Source organism: Eleginops maclovinus, chromosome 2 (genome assembly GCF_036324505.1).
Source record: "Eleginops maclovinus isolate JMC-PN-2008 ecotype Puerto Natales chromosome 2, JC_Emac_rtc_rv5, whole genome shotgun sequence".
NCBI lineage: Eukaryota > Metazoa > Chordata > Actinopteri > Perciformes > Eleginopidae > Eleginops > Eleginops maclovinus.
In genome coordinates, this window is record NC_086350.1 from 22,445,358 (window position 1) to 22,465,985 (window position 20,628).

The 20,628-nt window shown below is 40.4% G+C and overlaps 1 protein-coding gene across 2 annotated transcripts; it reads right to left on the reverse strand.

Annotated features, from left to right (window-relative positions):
* Positions 1-2,419: 2,419 nt before the first annotated feature.
* Positions 2,420-20,534, reverse strand: LOC134873255 (cytochrome P450 2F2-like). Of its 2 annotated transcripts, XM_063896731.1 has the most exons (12): positions 20,365-20,534; positions 11,287-11,547; positions 10,386-10,548; positions 8,886-9,038; positions 8,522-8,682; positions 8,069-8,137; positions 7,803-7,910; positions 7,370-7,508; positions 6,113-6,198; positions 5,696-5,797; positions 4,752-4,893; positions 2,420-4,648 (listed from the first exon to the last, which is right to left on the reverse strand). In XM_063896731.1, exons 2-12 carry the CDS (start codon positions 11,446-11,448, stop codon positions 4,461-4,463), a joined length of 1,473 nt encoding a protein of 490 aa, XP_063752801.1. In that variant the 5' UTR covers positions 11,449-11,547; positions 20,365-20,534; the 3' UTR covers positions 2,420-4,460. The 2 variants fall into 2 exon arrangements, with proteins under 2 accessions (XP_063752801.1, XP_063752809.1); XM_063896739.1 differs by lacking the exon at positions 7,803-7,910.
* Between the last annotated feature and the right edge of the window lie 94 nt (positions 20,535-20,628).

The following is a 20,628-nucleotide window of genomic DNA, read 5'->3' on the forward strand; positions in this document are numbered from 1 at the left end:
GCTTCAGGTTCCTCGGGGTAAACATCAGTGAGGACCTGACATGGACACATCACACCAGGGTCATATACAAGACGGCTCGACAGCGGCTCTTCTTCCTCCGCAGGCTGCGGAAGTTCAACATGGACTCCAGGATACTCTGCAACTTCTCCAGGTGCACCATCGAGAGTATCCTGACTGGCTGCATCACCGCCTGGTTTGGCAGTTGCACCGCCCTCAACCGTAAGACCCTACAGAGGGTGGTGAAAACTGCTCAGCACATCACCAGGACGGAGCTGCCATCCATGGAGGACCTCTACACCCAGCGGTGTAGGAAGAAGGCCGGTAGGATAATAAAGGACCCCCATCACCCCAGCAACAATCTGTTCTGTCTGCTGCCGTCTGGCAGACGGTACCGCAGCATCCGGACCAAGACCACCAGACTCAGAGACAGTTTCATACCACAGGCTATAAGACTACTGAACTCCTGAGCTGTGTGAATGTCTACTCACATCTTTTTATAGTACACACATACATATATATATATATATATATATATATATATATATATATTATATACATCTGCTATACATAATATATGCATCTGCCCATACCTCCTCATTCAACAGTGTAAAGTCTTTAAATACTCTCAATGTATTCCACATATGTATATATTTCACATCCTCAAATCTTTATTGTTGATATTGTAAATATTCTTCTCTCTTTTTGCACTATTTTATTTATCTTATTTGCACCATGCATGTTGAGTTGTTGGAGGAGCACGCGACATAAAATTTTCATTGCCAACATATACGCTGTATCTGCTGTGCATATGACAAATAAAACCTTGAAACCTTGAAACTTGAAACCTTCATGTGTCATGCAAAGGTGTTGCATAACTGATTATTCATTTTGACCTTAAAAAGCAGCAACAGACAGATATTTCCAATCATCACAATTCATTACTGACGCCGTAGATAAAACAACCTACATTTTAGAGACTTGTCAATCAGAGCATGTCCTCAATGCCCCCTGTTATTATGTGATCAATGTTTCATTATTATCTGGATAGAAAAATAACAGAACCCTGAGCAATGTTAAATATTACATAATGGATTTATAACTGATCAACTTTACCAGCATGCCCTTTCCCCAATAACCATAGTCTGATCTGGATGTGCCGTTTACTTTTGCTGTGGCAATAAATTGGTTTGCAGTGAAGACCGGATGTCTCTCATTAAAAATGTACAGTTTTCTATAACGATTACATTGAATGTAGGAAAATAAACCAACGGTCCATGGTCTTGTTTTATTCACTCTCAAGCTATTCAAGAATGTTCAGCAAATGTACTATATTATATATGCTATTATATAGCAGTGGCCCAGTCAGTAGGGGCTTGGACTGGGAATTGTAGGGTCGCCGGTTCAAGTCCCCGAACAGACTTGAAATATGGAAAGTGGACTGCTACTTGGAGAGGTCCCAGTTCACCTCCTAGGCCCTGCCGTGGTGCCCTTGAGCAAGGCACTGGACACCTCAAATCCCCCCTCCCATTGGTGCGCTGCACAATAGCTGCCCACTGCTCCTACTACTAGATGGGTTAAATGCAGAGGACCAATTTCACTGTGTGTGCTCTACTGTGTGCATGTATGTGACTAATAAAGAGGGTTTCATCCTCCGATTCTATCTATCTACTACCAGTACCGGCCCTGACCACTGTGCTGCCATAGGCAAGATTTAAGCTAAATCACGTAACTATGGCAAACTAAACATACACAGAGAAACATTACTGCCATTAACAGGAGCAAACACAATTGTGGTCATTCTTTCAAAAACATGTTGAACTACATTAAGAATTTACCTTCAAATGGAGAAAAACGGGGGTCTGAGATTTAGTCAAGGAGATGGATGCCTTCTCATTGATCTTATTCTGGAATTAGAAACCAACTAATACATCTATTTTATGTACATTTAAAGATATAAAATCACAGTGAACATATAATCCTGTTCCTAAAATTGCCCACTTGAGGGAGCCAATCAATAACGGTTGTCGGCATCTTTTCCCCCTATGATTTAAAACACCACAGAAGCCTGATTATGTTAGTATTAAAATGGTCTGATGAAAGTTATTACATTGTGCTAACACAATTCTACATTTCCAAACCACGAGGAGAAAAAGACAGAAGGCATAAGTAATTATAATGGAAAATACTCTTCAAAGAAATCTGCAAACACCCCAAACTGTTTAATTTCATATGATTTAGCTTCCTTCATGCTAGATACAGTGGTTGAGGATGGATGGGACACATTGTTGTTACTGCTGCTTTAAGTTGCTCTGCCTTGCCAGCTGCAGTTAAGAACTCTGTCCCACTCCATAACACAATGGAAATGTATAGATTTTAATATTTCTATTTTGTGTTTAATGATAGACAATGGAGAGACTGATGATGTTAACATTGCTGTTTATTTTGTTAGCACAACATTTGAATTATCTTGCACATCAGAGTAAAACCTTGAACAAATAGCCAGAAAGACCAGCAACATTTAATCTCATATAAATCAATTACATATAAAAGCAAGTGATTTGAGGTAATGCTAAGTTTACATATCCAAACAAGAAATGTGGATTCAAAGGTGAATAGGTAGTAGGTATACATATCAAAGTACGTCATTTTGAGAAGTGCCAGGTATACTTTTCAAAGCATGACATTTGAATACAAAGGTAAATGGTAGTAAGTATACATATACCAAATCCTGTTTAAAAAAAACACATACGGTGTAATATAAAGGTTGGCGGAGATTAAGGCAAAGAAACAACTTGTTTTGTTCTGGAAAACATCAAGGTTTGGGTTAAAAAGACTATCTCGTTAAGGGTTAGTCATACACCCTTAATCATCATAAATGATGTGGTTAAGGTTAAGGGCAAATATAAATGTCCCTTTTCAAATACAATGTTAAGGAAGTAATTTTTTTTTTAGGTCCTACTGTAAGTTTGGTTTAACTCCCATAATAACGACTATGCTCGATGTAGTGCTCCCACCGAAATGATGATGTCATTGTCCCTGCTGGGCCTAATTAAGTATGTGTATGGTTAGCTGTCATAGCTAGCATTCAGCTGCCGACTGCAGTGAATATTTCAGCTGGGGAAGCGCCTAAGTAAAGACCAAGAGGCTGAAAAGACAGCAAAAAGGAGAATAGAGAACCCTTTGCATACCCTGAGAGTCATCAGAAGCAGGTGTGGATCCCAGGATTGGAACCGATTAGCAACATCTAGGGAGTGCCTGTCAAGCAAGCCACAGTTTCAAAGGAAGAGAAAAGGCAACTGCAGATGTGCATCTGTTTCTGAGATGGTTCATTTCCAGCAGAGTACTTGGGTCTAATGAGAAGGATATACTGTATAGGAACCTTTTTAGCGCCAAACTGATAACATGGTATTTAGTTAGCATGTTGAAAGCTTATAATTTGTAATATATTATAAAAAGTTGTATGTTTGATTGATTGCGAAGGTGAGGTAAGTAAGGACAGGTTACCAGGAAGTATTTTGGTTTGATTGTCCAGAACTCAGCTGCCAGGGTGTTAACGCACACCAAGCCCTGGCAGCACATCACCCCCATCCTCAAGAAACTCCATTGGCTGCCAATCAAACAAAGGATCTGATACAAAATCCTCCTCCTCACCTACAAATCACTTCACTCATTGGCACCCCAGTAGATCACCGACCTCCTCCAGCCGTACTCCCAGTCACGGTCCCTGCGCTCCACCAGCAAGGACTTACTCTCCACTCCTCGCACCAGACTCAGAACCTTTGGCGATAGGGCTTTCTGTGTACTTGCCCCTACCCTCTGGAACACTCTGGCCCCTCATATCCGTTCTGCCACGTCACATACACAGTTCCAAAAGCACCTCAAAACACACCTCTTCTCTCTTGCCTATCCTCCCTAACCCCCCACCCCTCCCTCTACCTCCCTCCTCCCACTTTGTGAAGCGACCTTGGGTATTATGAAAGGCGCTATATAAATCCAAGTCATCATTATTATTATTATTATTGATTGCGGGCTCAGGCAGCAAGGTACCAGTGGAGGCCACATGATAGGTAGCTTAACATGTTGTCTGTTTCCCTGTGATAGTTCCTGCGATATACGCGCCATTGCGGGTTGTGGTCACAGACGCCAGACACCAACAATCTGGTGAACTGAGAAATACTTTCCCAGTGGCAGTAGGATTAAACAGCGTTTTGTGAAACCTTTTTGTGTAGTGGACATTTATATGAATGTGAAAGTCCAGTACTCCAGCTATACGATAAATTAAATGTTTTCCAAAAGAGTGATCACTCACCTTGATGTATGTAATGTAATGTATTGTTTACAGCCATTACAGTTGGCTAAAAACGCTCTCTTTTGTTGTTTTTGTATTTGTTACGAGTAGTTAAAAGCTGTTTTTATCAATCTATGTCTCCTCTGTTTCTGCTGTATATCTGAAGACAGCTTTACTTTGTTTGCCTGAGTTGGACGTTCATGTGATATGGTTTGGGAGTCAGAGTGACGCCATAGACTGGAGTGTAGTCTGGCTTTCCTGCATCCTCAGGCCAGATGAAATTGAACTTCCTGAGCAGCGTCACCAGGATGAGGAAGAGCTCCATACGAGCCAGACCCTCTCCCAAACACATACGAGGACCTGTGACATAAAAGCAGACCTCAAAGTCATCTACAACATTTGTGCATGCCACTGCCGGTGTGATACAGTGACCAGTACTGTTGTTTTTTTAATACTCTCATACCTGCTGAGAAAGGCATGAAGGCCTCTGGTTTAACAAACTCTCCCTGGTCATTAAGGAAGTTTTCAGGGTTGAATTCATTGGGGAATTTCCATTGTCCCTCCTCATTAAGCACTGAGGTCAGGTTAGGAATGATCAGCGTACCCTGAGAAAAAAATAAGAAGCATTACATTTAAATTAGCTGACGCTTTTATCTAAAGTGACTTACAATAAATACATTCGACCATGAAGAAACAAAATACTAAAATCAGGAATACTGTAAATACAATAGCTATTAATAACCCAATAAGTGCTACTGCATTGGATTCAAATAAGTCAAACTTTCTAAATGCTATGTACAGAATAAAGATTTGTTTTATGTTCACCAACCATTTCAAAAATACAATGCAGGTTATGTAGGGCTTTGGATTATCTTGCACACCAGACTAACACTTTGAACATATAGGCAAAACGACCAGCAACATTTAATCTCATATAAATCAATTACATATAAAAGCAAGTGATTTGAGTAAATGTTAAGTTTACATATCTAAACAAGACATTTTGATTCAAAGGTGAATAGGTAGTAGGTATACATATCAAAGTACGTCATTTTGAGAAGTGCTTTGTAGGTGAGCAGTAGGGTTCTGAGGTTGATATGGGATTGGACAGGGTGCCAATGCAGTTGGATGAGGTTGTGTTTCAGAGGACTTGGTGAGTGTGGTGAGTTTCCACAACACATTATTATTGTAGAGTTAAATAGTTCTAACTTAGAAATAAGTACGAAGAGAGGTTTCCAGCGTGTACCCTTGAAGCATGACAGTATTGAAGTGCCTTCTTTACAACCTCCCAAGCCTAACCACCCGGGGGCAACGTCACGTCCTGTGTCCTATAAATCCATTAACACTACAATTATTATGTCCTTTAAAAAAACAAAAACTAAACAATTTAAGAACAGCTGTTCTTACCTTGGGAATGGAATATCCCATAAGCTCTGTGTCTTTAATCGTACAGTGGGGGACACTCAGTGGCACAGTGTTGGCTACCCTCTGGATTTCATGGATCATAGCCTGGAAGAAGAGATTTTTTACAACAGAAGACAAAAATCAATGCAAGCTTTGAGACACTCAGACAGTTCCTAAATACGTTAACAAACAACCACCATTTGTGTTTGTTTTATAAATATAGTTTAAAGGAAGTGATTCAAAAGTATCTATCACAAGGGACCCAACGTAAATTAATTTTATCATCAGATTTAATGCCTGATTTTTATCTCTCTGCATATGATCGGGATAGGTCTTTGTGTCATGCTGTGACAAATAAGCTACTCAGACGCACACTAAATAAAAGTGCATTTACTTGAAGGAATCAGTCCAATGACTTACCTGCACGTAAGGCATGTTGTGTCTGTCGTCGAAACTGGCCTGATCCTTCCCTCCCAACACATTGTCTATCTCCTGCTGACAACGCTCTGAGAAACAGCAGAGATAATACTAATATTGGGAATATATCTGAAATGTGTATAAAAACAATAAAGCTTTATTTATACAACGCTTTTCATACGGCAGGTACAGCGCAAAGTGCTTTACAAAATGGCACACATCACAAATTAGAACAAAAAACAAGAAATTCCCCTCAGATCCATAAAAACCCATAAAATAAATCAAATAAACATATGTACACAATAAAATAACATTCCAGTATTCCACCATCTTATTTTAGAGGACTATAAGACTATTTTAAAAGCCGGCTGAGCGGGATCTTAGGGCAATGACACAACGAAGAATATGAATGAGATAGGGCATAATGAAGAACATGACTGAGGTGGTGAATAGGCGAACCTGTATGCACTTGCATGAAAGCACTTTGCATTTACACTCATTACTGTGACAATGTTTCTATACCATTCAATATGCTCATACTCAGCCACACCATCTTCACTTTCAACCTCATAGTCATAACTTTCTGCTGATTTTTGAAATTGTATTTACAGTTCTGGAGTCTGTAGCGTTTAAGTACACAACCCTTTCTTTTAAAGTTGCTATTAATCATTTTAGGGGGGAGAAAACCATACTCAAAATCCTACACTACTTCTGCCAGTATTTGATGTTTCCTTCGGGAGAAGGAACAGTTTTGGTGTGGATGAATTGTATGTAAAAAAAAAAGGCCGATCACAAGGAATTTCTTTTCACTTTGACATAGGTATAAATAAAAGGTTGTGGCGTTGTCCTCCAGCAGACACTTCTTCTACAGTTTACCTCATAACCTCTAGGCAATTCGATCTTTCTGCTTTTTTTTTTTTTTAGATTAGATAGAACTTTATTAATCCCGAAGGAAATAATTTTTTGCCAGGTTGCTCCAAAATTACTTTTGGTGTTTGTGAGATTTGAGACTGCTAAGCATTAATTTCAATATTCATGTCTCAAAACCTTAAGTAGCAAAGTGAGACTAGATATAGTGGAAGGAGGACAAATAAGCCGAAGATTTATAGGACTTGCACTGGAATTCTCAAAATGACATTTTTACCCACTTACTGTTCTTAACCCTCAGAAATAATTATTGAGCAAGAAATAATTAAGCATAAATAGAAAATCAATGGAAGATCGATAGAACAGAAAAGAAACTCACATGTACAGCCGTACCTTGTATGTGTGGGTAGGTCATTAGGTAAAGGAAACCAGTAAGAAGGGTGTTGGAGGTAGTGTCAGTCCCTGCAAAGTGAAGATCTAGAGTGTACATAATCATCAGATCTTCTGAAAAGGAAGAAGTATCATCGCCTTTCTAGAAAGAGCAGAAGAGACTTTTTAAAGACAACAGGAATACAATTCAATGTTACCCACATATACTACAGAGCATGGAAACTACACCAGACACCTACTAAAGAAACTACTACTTGAAGTGTATCTAGAACTAACCCGGCACCACACACACACAACCACACACACACACACACACACACACACACACACACACACACACACACACACACACACACACACACACACACACACACACACACACACACACACACACACACACACACACACACACACACACACACACACACACACACACCTCCTTGTCCAGCCTATCTAGATAACAGTCAATAAAGTCTCGTGGTTCTCCAGGTACTCTGGTCTTCTTGTGCTCCTGCACTACAGGTAACGCCAGACCCTGACATGTCTGAAAAACATTTAAGTCACCATACAACATTATTTTATAAACCACCTAATGTTGTGGTTGTCACTGTATATGTGGAACAAAAATCCATTGTACTCTTTTTATATTTATTTGTATATATATATATTATATTTTAATGAAATCTTTGTCTGATTACATACCTTGACATTCTTAAACGCCTGTCTAAAGGGCAGTGGCAAGCTACGAATCATTGGGAAAGAGTCATACAGCTGTGAAAAAAGGAAAACCAAGCAAACAATTTAAGTTAAAATGGTACACACACAGTTTTCTTTTTACTTTTCATCTTCATCTGATCATTTTCATTCACGTCTGGCTGTCTGGAATGAAGTCTAGAGGTGTAAAAAGGACTGTCAAACGATGATTGGTTGTGTATCTTGGCAACAGCATGAATATAGCAACATTTTAGCATTTTTTTATGCATTGTTAGCTTTGCCATCTGTTTAAAGTAAAGTTAAGGAAAAGATCAATAACATATTTCATTGTTTTTTTATAAACTAATGCAGGGAAAAACTTTTCATTTGAAACAATGGAAGTTGTAGACATTCTAGTCTTAGACTCCTCTGATGCAAAGCCCAAAACCGGCATTGGCTTACCATAGCCCATGGTCCATTGGCTAACTTGGCATTATCAGTGAAGCACTTCACAATCACTTTGATAAACTCATCTTCATACTCGTAGCGCTGACCAAACAGAACTTGGCAGATGATGTTGGAGGCTGCATTATGAAACATGAGCTGAGGACTGCAGGATTTTCCTGTAAAAGACAAAATGTAGAAAGAAAAAATAGGAAGGAAAGATTAAACTAACAACCACAGAGCAGAATTCAACAACATGAATGGAAATTTGTATTTTTATCAAGATTTTGTGGTGGCGGATGTCAATGTCACTGATTAAAGTTAACACTACCTTAAGGTATAGTATAGTATAGTAAGGATAGTGGACACACAGATAACGTACCAATACTTTTCTCCAGATCATCGATAATGTATTTGATCTCTCCATGAATCCTCTCCTCCATGGAATTCTTCCCAAGACCAAAGTCCCTTAAAGTCATCAGAGCAAAGCGACGGTGAACCTTCCAACTCGGGCCATAGTCTGCCAGAATCACTCCTATAACATGTGAAAAGGCAAAAGGAGCACACAGTGTGAACTCACAGATCATCAATGTATATGTAATTTCGCTGAGGCTTTTTATCCAAAGCAACTTACAAAAAGGGCACTGGACTGTGGAGAAACAAATTCAAAAATGCAAGAATCCTGACAGTACACTGACTGCATTAAGACAAACCGTTGTAAATGCTACCAATTTGGCTTCAAGTAAGCCAACCCTTTCGTGGTAGGTACAGAAGTGAGAATTATATATTATTTTTTAAAATATTTTACTTATTTATCATCAGGCAAGGTTAAGGTGGGTTTTCAGTCTTCAACTGAAGATCTGTAGGGTTTTGTGTGTTCTGATATCAATGGGAAGCATGCTATGTCATTTTCGAGCCATGATAGAAAGCAGGTGTGTTTTTGTTTTTGTATTTGAGGAGGCCTGCGTCCTACTAGCGGTGCGGAGTAATGATCCGATTCTCTGATGCAGAGCAAGTACACACACTTAGACACACACCTAGTTTATCATTCAACCATGTCCCAGACGTAAGAAGAACCGGATGCATTCACAGCACTGTATTATCAGAAACAGTTTTCGCTGCTTAAAATGGACTGGGCAGCCACTGGTAACCATTGAAGGAAGCAGACAAGCAGTGTAGTGTGGGAACTTCAGTCTTACAGCATATTTAGGAGGTATAACTGAGAAAGAGTCAGGTGAAGAGAGGGCTGGGAGCACATATGAAGCCAGAGAGAAGGGAAAGAGGGAGTGAAGATCATGGCAGACAGGAATAGTATTAGAAGAGAAAAGTGGAGAGAAAAGGATTTGAATAAGTGATTAGAGATGTGAAGTAGGGTTACAAAGAGGATTGAGGTACAGCAGTTTCTGTTGAAAATCAAATCAAGTTGGTGGCCAGCTTTCTGAGTATTGAGACAGTGAGAGTGCAAAGGAATTAAGAAGAAGACAAAGGTCAGATGAATTCTCTGCCTTGATTTTACTGTTACCGTAGGCCGGTTTCAGGGATGATAGATAGGATGGTGTCTAAGTCCACTAAGACTTTGCCCAAAAGAACAAGGATTAAATCGGTAGTTAACTGAAACACTGTTAATTTGAATGAGGAAAGAGTTTAATCTCATAGAGGGTAATGAGGAAAAACTTCATTTGGGAAAAATCAATGTTCTATCATCCAATGTAACCACAAATATCATCACTGTCAAATGTGTTCCATTTCAGAGCTCATCTACTTTTAAATGTAGTTAAATCATTTAATAATACAAAAAAAAAAGATAAATGGAGACAAAAAACAAAATTAGTTAAGTTTAGTGATACGATATCTGCCCCATGTGACATCATGTCTGTTTTACCTTTCCTCTCGGTGCTGTCATTGACAAACAGATCTTGGGGTCTTCCAGCAAAATCAATGCCCTTGGTCACTATAGCATCCTTCATGGCCTTCATCCCATTGATGACTACAGCTGCTTTGGTACCGAGAAACAGACTGTACACATTCCCATAGATGTTCCTCAGCTGGGGGAGAACAAGATAACATGTCAGTGTTTAAAATACATACGTATCATTTACTCACCAAAGTAAAACATAAAACATATTTCTCCACTTATTCCCGTCTTCACATGGAATGCAGATACTGTTGGTTGTGATTGTCCAGATTACAACTATGACTTTAGCTAGCACATTTATAGACTACTGGGATGGAATTTAGTTGGAACTCAAAAAATGGTTATATAAGTGGAGGATTCAGTTTTTAACATAAATTGATTGAGCACCTCAAAACGATCCCTTTTTACCTACAATGTGTAGAAATCTCTTTGCCATTTGAGATCCCATGACCTCCTCACAAATACTGACTTACTAAGGTAATGTATTGTGTGTAAGTAGAAAACGCCCAATACACATGGCCTGTACCACTGGTTGGCTATAGTCCAAGTGCACAGAAGGTTAACTCTGTACACAGTTAGGCAAGGTAGTATGTAATCACTAGCAGTGTTTGAAAAGAATGTTTATAGTAATCTATACATAACACGTGCTTGTATTGTACACAAATAGCCACATTATTTACTTCATGATTTAATAGTTCAGCACCACAGTAATTCTTGAAACTCACTAGCAGGAAAAGCAGCACAGTAGACACACATTTTGAACAATTTCAGACTCATTTTAAGTACCAATAATAGTTTAAACAAAAATCCCAGAATGATTTAAAGCATTAGAAACACAACTTCATTCAATCTATGTTGTGTTGCTTACCCTCTCAAAGTCCTTCAGGGGGTTTTCTAGACTCAGTTCCAAAATGTTCCCCAGTATTGGAAGGGGAGAGGGTCCCGGTGGAAAGTTATTGGGCCTCCGGGATTTCAGTTGAAAGAGGATGAAGACTACACAGACACATAGCAGGAGGATTGAAGCAAACATGGTGAAATGGACTGAAGTAAAGAGGCAAGCTGGTTGACTTGCTTTAAAAGTGAAGCTCAGCAGTTAGCCATGCCTCTTCTGGTTGTGTACTTTGCACCCCTGTGTTAAAGGTGAATGTAAAAAAACAAAAAAAAACAGAATCAGTTTCCATACTTTAATAGAACAAAGGCTCTGACAAGCTTTAGCACGATTCATCCACAATGAATTGCCTGTTTATATAAATAGGTTCCTTGATAAGAGAGGAATTAAATCAATGAGTTCAGTCAGTGGCTCTGTCCCTGAGACCAAAGACACAAAGCTATTGCATATACGCAAAAACAACAGCAACAAAGTAACCACTTCTGCAACATTGTGTGCACGGCTGCATAAACACTGGTAACACAGAGATACCGCAAGTCCTTCCTTCTTGCAGCAGTCAGACGCTACAACCTCCACTGCCCCTGGTAGACCCCCACACAATAGAGACTCTTGCAACACTGTTCAATAAACCTGCAATGTGCAATATTAACACTATGTACAACGTGTAGGACGCTATAATCACTTTAATGTAGAAAATACTTATTTTATAAATGTCCAGACTTATATTATTTTAAGGTCATAATACGTTAATGCCATCTATGTCACTTAGTTTACTGAACGTACTGCAACTCATTTGTAAGCCATGGTTGTTAATTTATTTGTCTTTACTTGTATTTTTTTACTAATGTGTGCCTTCATTTTTTATTATTTCAAGTCTTTTTTCTTTTTGCTTTATTAGTCACGTGTGGGACTAATAAAGGATTTCTGATTCTGAATGTATCTAGGAGATTTCAACTACAGTACTTAAGTACACATTTGAGATACATTCCTTTTAATTTCACATTTCACTTCTATTTCACTACATTTCAAATCGAAATATTGTTCTTTTTACTCTGTTTGAGTAAAGCTATAGTTGGTAGTCACTTTCCACAAAGAAAAACAAATACATTGTTTGTGTGTGTTAAACTGTGTTAAATTTATTCACTTTATTATATAAATGTTCTGATTTGACAGACAAAATTAAACTTTAGTGATCAACCTTGAGGGGAAAGTATAGAGGCATAATGGCACTCAAAACAAAACAGTATATTGACAGTCTCTTATTCAAAGTTGTGTTACAACTCTGGATTTATGCAAGTTGAAAAGTAACGGATTAACATGTTTGGCATATATGCGCATCTGTGAATATTTAATAACCATCATTTAGCCACACCATAGAATAAATAGTATTTCATCATTGAAAATGTATAAATATGTATAAACTATAAATCAAGGGGAGTCAGAAGGACTGGGCCTGATGCAGCTGATGTAATAATAACAGTGTTGCAATCTCTCCTTTACAGGTGCTCAGCTTAAATGTTTCAGTAGAGGAGATGATGGTTCTAAATGGATCAGATAGGAGGGCCCCTTGTTACAATGCATACAGTATGAGACCGCCCACGATGAAACATAGGTTTATCTTAATTACACAGAATACTTTTGTACCAACTCTGACACACGTTTATCCCAACCAGTGTTGCCACAGTTACCTTGAAAAAAGAATCTGATTACTCCTTTGAATAGTAATGTAGTTACTTTACTGATTACTTGATTTTAAAAGTAACTAAGTTAGATTACAAGTTACTTTATTAGTTACATTCAGCAGCTGCCGACAACACCCCCCGCCGCCTCAACATAAAACTGAGTCCAACATACTGCCCGACCAACTTCTTCAAAATCCAGTTTTTGTTGTTTGGGTGGTGGAGGACCTCCAAATGTTTCTTCACATTTGACGTAGTGTTTTTGAAGCTAGATAGCACTTTGTCTCCAGCACAGAGAGTACAACGAACCTTAATATTGTCATCTTTAGCTGACACAAACTCAAAGCAGTGACTGTATTTCCAGCTAGGAAACGCGCATCTCTCTCCTCCCTCCATTGTTGTTTACGTTTGTGTCGCTGCGTAGTATTACACGTGAGTTGTCCTCATGCTGAAAGCGTGACTTGATTGTCGCATAGACGTCACTCCCCGAGACTCAAGAACATACAGTGGGGCAAAAAAGTATTTAGTCAGCCACCAATTGTGCAAGTTCTCCCATTTAAAAAGATGAGAGAGGCCTGTAATTTTCATCATAGGTATACCTCAACTATGAGAGACAGAATGAGAAAAAAAAATCCAGGAAATCACATTGTAGGATTTTTAATGAATTAATTAGTAAAATCCTCGGTAAAATAAGTATTTGGTCACCTACAAACAAGCAAGATTTCTGGCTCTCACAGACCTGTAACTTCTTCTTTAAGAGGCTCCTCTGTCCTCCACTCGTTACCTGTATTAATGGCACCTTTTTGAACTCGTTATCAGTATAAAAGACACCTGTCCACAACCTCAAACAGTCATACTACAAACTACACTATGGCCAAGACCAAAGAGCTGTCAAAGGAGACCAGAGACAAAATTGTAGACCTGCACCAGGCTGGGAAAACTGAATCTGCAATAGGTAAGCAGCTTGGTGTGAAGAAATCAACTGTGGGAGCAATTATTAGAAAATGGAAGACATACAAGACCACTGCTAATCTCCCTCGATCTGGGGCTCCACGCAAGATCTCACCCCGTGGGGTCAAAATGATCACAAGAACGGTGAGCAAAAATCCCAGAACCACACGGGGGGACCTAGTGAATGACCTGCAGAGAGCTGGGACCAAAGTAACAGAGGCTACCATCAGTAACACACTACGCCGCCAGGGACTTCAATCCTGCAGTTCCAGACGTGTCCCCCTGCTTAAGCCAGTACATGTCCAGGCCCGTCTGAAGTTTGCTAGAGGGCATTTGGATGATCCAGAAGAGGATTGGGAGAATGTCATATGGTCAGATGAAACCAAAATAGAACTTTTTGGTAAAAAGTCAACTCGAGGAGAAAGAATGCAGAGTTGCATCCAAAGAACACCATACCTACTGTGAAGCATGGGGGTGGAAACATCATGCTTTGGGGCTGTTTTTCTGCAATGGGACCAGGACGACGGATCCGTGTAAAGGAAAGAATGAATGGGGCCATGTATTGTGAGATTTTGAGTGAAAACCTCCTTCCATCAGCAAGGGCACTGAAGATGAAGCGTGGCTGGGTCTTTCAGCATGACAATGATCCCAAACACACCGCCAGGGCAACGAAAGAGTGGCTTCGTAAGAAGCATTTCAAGGTCCTGGAGTGGCCTAGCCAGTCTCCAGATCTCAACCCCATAGAAAATCTTTGGAGGGAGTTGAAAGTCCGTGTTGCCCAGCGACAGCCCCAAAACATCACTGCTTTAGAGGAGATCTGCATGGAGGAATGGGCCAAAATACCAGCAAGTGTGTGAAAACCTTGTGAAGACTTACAGAAAAACATTTGTCCTCTGTCATTGCCAAGAAAGGGTATATAACAAAGTATTGAGATGTACCTTGAGGTATACCTATGATAAAAATTACAGGCCTCTCTCATCTTTTTAAATGGGAGAACTTGCACAATTGGTGGCTGACTAAATACTTTTTTGCCCCACTGTATATCTTTTTACTAAGGAAAATGACAAAAATAGTAACGCATAGTGACTTGGATAAATAATTTTAATCTGATTACTGGTTTGGAAATAGTAGGCTAACGCGTTAGATTACTCGTTACTGAAAAAAGAAGTCAGATTACCGACAACACTGATCCCAACATTAACAGACCGAGCAGAAGTATGTATCAAAAGAAATACGGCCATAGCAAAGCTTTTTCCCCGAATTAATAAACCTTTTAGTCAGAGGCGGCTGGCCCATAGGGGGCGCTGGGGCTCTGCCCCACCAGCTGTTGAGGGGAAAAAATATTTTTTGCATATTTTTTTTTAAATCAATGTCAGTTTTACTTAATAGTATGTGTGCCTACATGCAATTTAAATCATTTAAACAACATTTCCACCAACTAACACTCATTAAACAGTGAATTTCCACTGACAGACAGTGTATCATTCTCTCATGGGGCGATCGGCAAAGTGCCCCTGACCGGCAGCTAAACAGCCAATCCGGTTATGGTTGCTAGGGGGAAATTATGAATAATTGGCCTATCAACGTCGCCAAATTTAACGCCGGTGGGGCGCTGGAAATTTAGCCCCAACTACTACGTAAAATGCGTGAAGGTTTAGGATTGCTGTAGCTACATAAGGAGCCAGCGATAGTTTTTTTTCGTAGTGCGACTCCCAGACTCTGTCCTACGCTACGTGGGGAAAAAATACGCGCGACGACGAAGAGAGATGATGGCGATGGCGGTGACAACTGGAGTTCAAGAGCAGCTTCCACCAAATTTGGTGAAATCGTTAATAATATACCCTTTTGCGAGACGGACGACGGAGGAAAAACTTCTCGTTAAGGAGCTGGGACCCGACAAGCCTGAAATCAGCATATCCCAGCAAATCAAGCTGAAAGATAAATCTTACAAACGGAGTTTTTGTCGGAGCTGGTTGAACCGTAAGACGTGGCTGGCTGGTTCAACCGTAAGACGTGGCTGGCAGGTTGTGGAGCAGCCAATGCACTTTTCTGTTTCCCCTGTATCCTCTTCAGAAGTGACAAATGTGATTCGACTTGGACAAAGACTGGACTAACTGACTTAAAACACCTCTCTGAACGGATCAAGAAGCACGATCGATCCAAAGTTCACATGGAAAACTGCGTAAAGCTAGCTGTGTTCGGAAAGATTAGCCTAGCAACGCAGCTCGATGATGGGCACCGCATCGCTGTAAGAAGGCACAATGAAGAGGTAGATAAAAACCGCAATATTTTATCTAAGATCATCGATTGTGTAATTTTTTGTGGTGCTTTTGAATTAGCAATGCGGGGACATGATGAAAGGGATTCCTCAGACAACGCCGGAATATTCAGAGGTTTAGTCAACCTAATGGCATCCATTGATCGGGACTTGAGGGAGCACCTTGAAAATGCGACCGTATTTAAAAGCACCTCGAAGACCGTTCAGAACGAGCTCCTGGACTGTATGCTGGCAGTTCTAAGAGAAAAGATCGTGGATGAAGTGAAGACAGCTGAGTTTTTAGCTATCCAAGCGGATGAAACTACCGACATTTCCACACACTGTCAGCTAGTCCTGGTCCTAAGATACATCGATGGACGCAACAACATACAGGAGCACTTCTATGAATTCATCAAGCTACCCAACAGCTGTGCGGATTCAATAGCCGGTGCCTTATTGGAGAGCCTGCACATCATCCTTCCTGAGGGACAAAAAAATAAGTTGATCGCCCAGGCATATGATGGGGCAGCGGTAATGAGGGGTGCCACTGGAGGAGTGCAGCGAAAGGTACAGGACATCTATGCAAACGCTCACTACATTTACTGTTATGCCCATCAGTTAAACCTGGTAATGCAGCAGGCGACCTCCCACATCCCTCAGATCAGTCACTTTTTCACCGACATGGGGGGATTTGCTTCTTTTTTCTCAAAATCGAGCAAGAGAACGGCAGTGCTAGATGAGCTGGTGGCGCACCGACTTCCAAGTGCATCCTCAACACGTTGGAACTTCAACAGTCGTGCAGTCAACACAGTCTATGAGCACAAGAATGATCTGGTGAAGTGTTTTCAGACCATCCGGAACAGTGAAGCATTTGATGGCCAAACGAAGAGAGAGGCTGGAGGCTATGTGAGAATGCTGGAAGATGAAGCTTTCTGTTTTTTCCTAGCCTTGTTCCACAAGATCATGCCACATGTAGACATGCTGTATAATCAGCTCCAGAAGAGAAACATCGATGCTGTCTACATCGCAGGAATCACCCAGGCATTCATGAACCGCATGCAGGCTATCAGGTATGTTAAATGCATTATTATGTAGCATAGCCTGATTGTTAATTATCTGCATATATTATGTGTAGCCTTAAATGCTTATATGTCATCTTATTCAAATAATTAATTTATTTGTGAAGTTTAGATGAAATATAATTGCCAGTAATTATAACAACCTTGGGTTTGGTTAATATATCCCTAACCAGTTTTCTTATGCATTGGATCAGGGAGGCTGTTCCTAATCTGGCTGAGGATGAGGAGTACAGGGGACCTGTTCAGGATCCACCCACAAAGAAACGGAGAACATTGGGAGAAGACACACAGCACCATTTGGCACTAGAGGTAAGCACCTGCTTACACACACACACACACACACACACACAGAGGAACAGACACAGAGAGGAACAGACACACAGACACACAGAGAGGAACATACACACAGACACACAGAGAGGAACAGACACACAGACACACAGAGAGGAACAGACACACAGACACACAGAGAGGAACAGACACACACACACACACAGAGAGGAACAGAGACACACAGACACACAGAGAGGAACAGACACACAGAGACACACAGACACACAGAGACACAGAGACACACAGAGAGGAACAGACATACAGAGAGGAACAGACACACAGAGAGGAACAGAGACACACAGACACACAGAGAGGAACAGAGACACACAGAGAGACACACAGAGAGGAACAGACACACAGAGAGACACAGAGAGGAACAGAGACACAGAGAGACACACAGACACACAGACACACAGAGAGGAACAGACACACAGACACACAGAGAGGAACAGACACACAGACACACAGAGAGGAACAGACACACAGACACACAGAGAGGAACAGACACACAGACACACAGAGAGGAACAGACACACAGACACACAGAGAGGAACAGAGACATTATCAAATCTAATGAATGCTTGCCACTTGATATAGTAGTCCAGACTCAAATGTATCTTATCATTTGACGATATCTATGAATAATTACAGTCAACCATTTTGGTTTATTACACAATATAGGCTAGCTATTCAGAACATTGATTGTAGTGAGACATGTGAAGACCTAATTATTTCCCTTTTTTAAAATTGTATATTATCGCATAGGTATATGACACCATCATGAGCCATTCCAAGGAGAGGTTTTCTTTCACCAAGCACCTCATCAGCGCCACACTCTTGCAAGGAGACTTGTTCCAACAACACAGCAGAAAGTTCCCAGATTCAGCACTGGAAACCACGGTGGAAGCCTATCCCTCATTGGACAAGGCCAGACTTAAAACAGAACTGTCCCTGATCTACGAGAATGAGGAGTTCCAGAGTTGCAAAGGTGCACTGGCTCTCTATCAGGTTTTGATGGAAAACAACCTTGGAGAAACATTCACTGAAACTGTAAGACTTCTCAACATCATCATCACAACACCAATGACAACATCAGAGTCTGAGAGGTGCTTCTCTACCTTAAAGAGGATAAAAACTTTCCTAAGGAACACTATATCACAAGATCGGCTCAACGCTCTGGCTATGCTCTCCATCGAAAAGAAAATGACAAAAGACATTCCTGATTTCAACACCAGGGTCATTGAAAAATTTGCCTCCCAAAAACAAAGACGAGCAAAATTCTTGTACAAATAAAACCTAGAAAGAGAAAGAGACAAACACGCACACAAAGAGAGGAACAAACACACAGAGGAACAGAGACACAGATGAACAGAGAGGAACAGACACACAGAGGAACAGAGACACACAGGAACAGAGAGGAACAGACACACAGAGGAACAGAGAGGAACAGAGACACAGAGGAACAGACACACAGAGGAATAGACACACAGAGGAACAGAGACACAGAGAGGAACAGACACACTCAGAGGAACAGAGACACACAGGAACAGAGACGAACAGACACACAGAGGAACAGAGACACAAAGGAACAGAGAGGAACAGACACACAGAGGAACAGAGAGGAACGGAGACACAGAGGAACAGACACACAGAGGAACAGACACACAGAGGAACAGAGAGGAACAGAGACACAGAGGAACAGAGACACAGAGAGGAACAGACACACACAGAGGAACAGAGAGGAACAGACACACTCAGAGGAACAGACAGGAACTGACACACTCAGAGGAACAGACAGGAACAAACACACAGAGGAACAGACAGAGAGGAACAGACACACTCAGAGGAACAGAGAGGAACAGACACACTCAGAGGAACAGACAGGAACAAACACACAGAGGAACAGACAGAGAGGAACAGACACACAGAGGAACAGAGAGGAACAGACACACACAGGAACAGACACACAGAGAGGAACAGGCACAGAGAGTGTCTTTTATGTTTATTTTACATTCAATGGGCAATATGTAATAATATTATAGTATGTAATTGTAATATAGTTGTGGAGAATGCTTTGTTGTTTCTCTCAGGCTGTGACATGCAATGACAACTGTATGGCACTGATGCTGTTTTCTCCAAGTAAATGCATTTTTACTTGAGAGAGGGTATTAAAATAATATGTTTATGTAAATATTTTTGAAAATAACTTGGTTCTAAATTCTTTGTATATGTTACATTTTAATAGGAAAGTTCTGTTTCATTCTCTCTTCTCAACCCACACTCACTCATTCACTCACTCACTGTTGATTTGTATAGATTCAGCTGAAATCATACCCTTGTTGTTAATTTATCCCTTGATTGTATTGTATAGTATTTGATAGCATAAAGTCTAATATAGCTGTAAATTGTTACTTTTTCTGTGAAGCTGGAAACTGTGAAATTAAATTATTATTGTGGAACTCTAGTCATTTTCCGACTGTTCATTTGAATGCTTATGCTAGATTAGGCAGGGAAATCTGTTGGCACACTAGCCCCACCAAGATTTTTTTTCACCAGCCGCCACTGCTTTTAGTGTGTGTTTGGTTTCACTCCTACCAGGACTCTGCCTTCCTGATGGACAAAACCCCGGGAGACGCTCATAAACGGAGTTTCGTATGAAGTAAACGTCGCCTACATTTGCCAAACCACTCATTATGTTCTTATTTCAAGTCTTGTCAAATGCAATTTGGACAAAAAATTAATTAATCTTGGATCTTACCTTTATATTGCTTGTAATATATGGTTTACATCGAGTAGTGTAGTGGGTTTAGTGTTGGTCCGTGTAACCACTGGGCGGGGACACACACACAAACAGTTATTTTGTATGCTTCGTCCGTCCCAGGCTTCGCTGCTCTCATTACATAAGTAGTTGTTGTTGTTGCTGTTGCTGTTGTTGTCTGTACAGAGTTAACTGCCCGTGAGGCATCGTCTAGTTTATACACAATACAAAACTTGTAAGCTAATATTTTTGAGGCACAGAGAA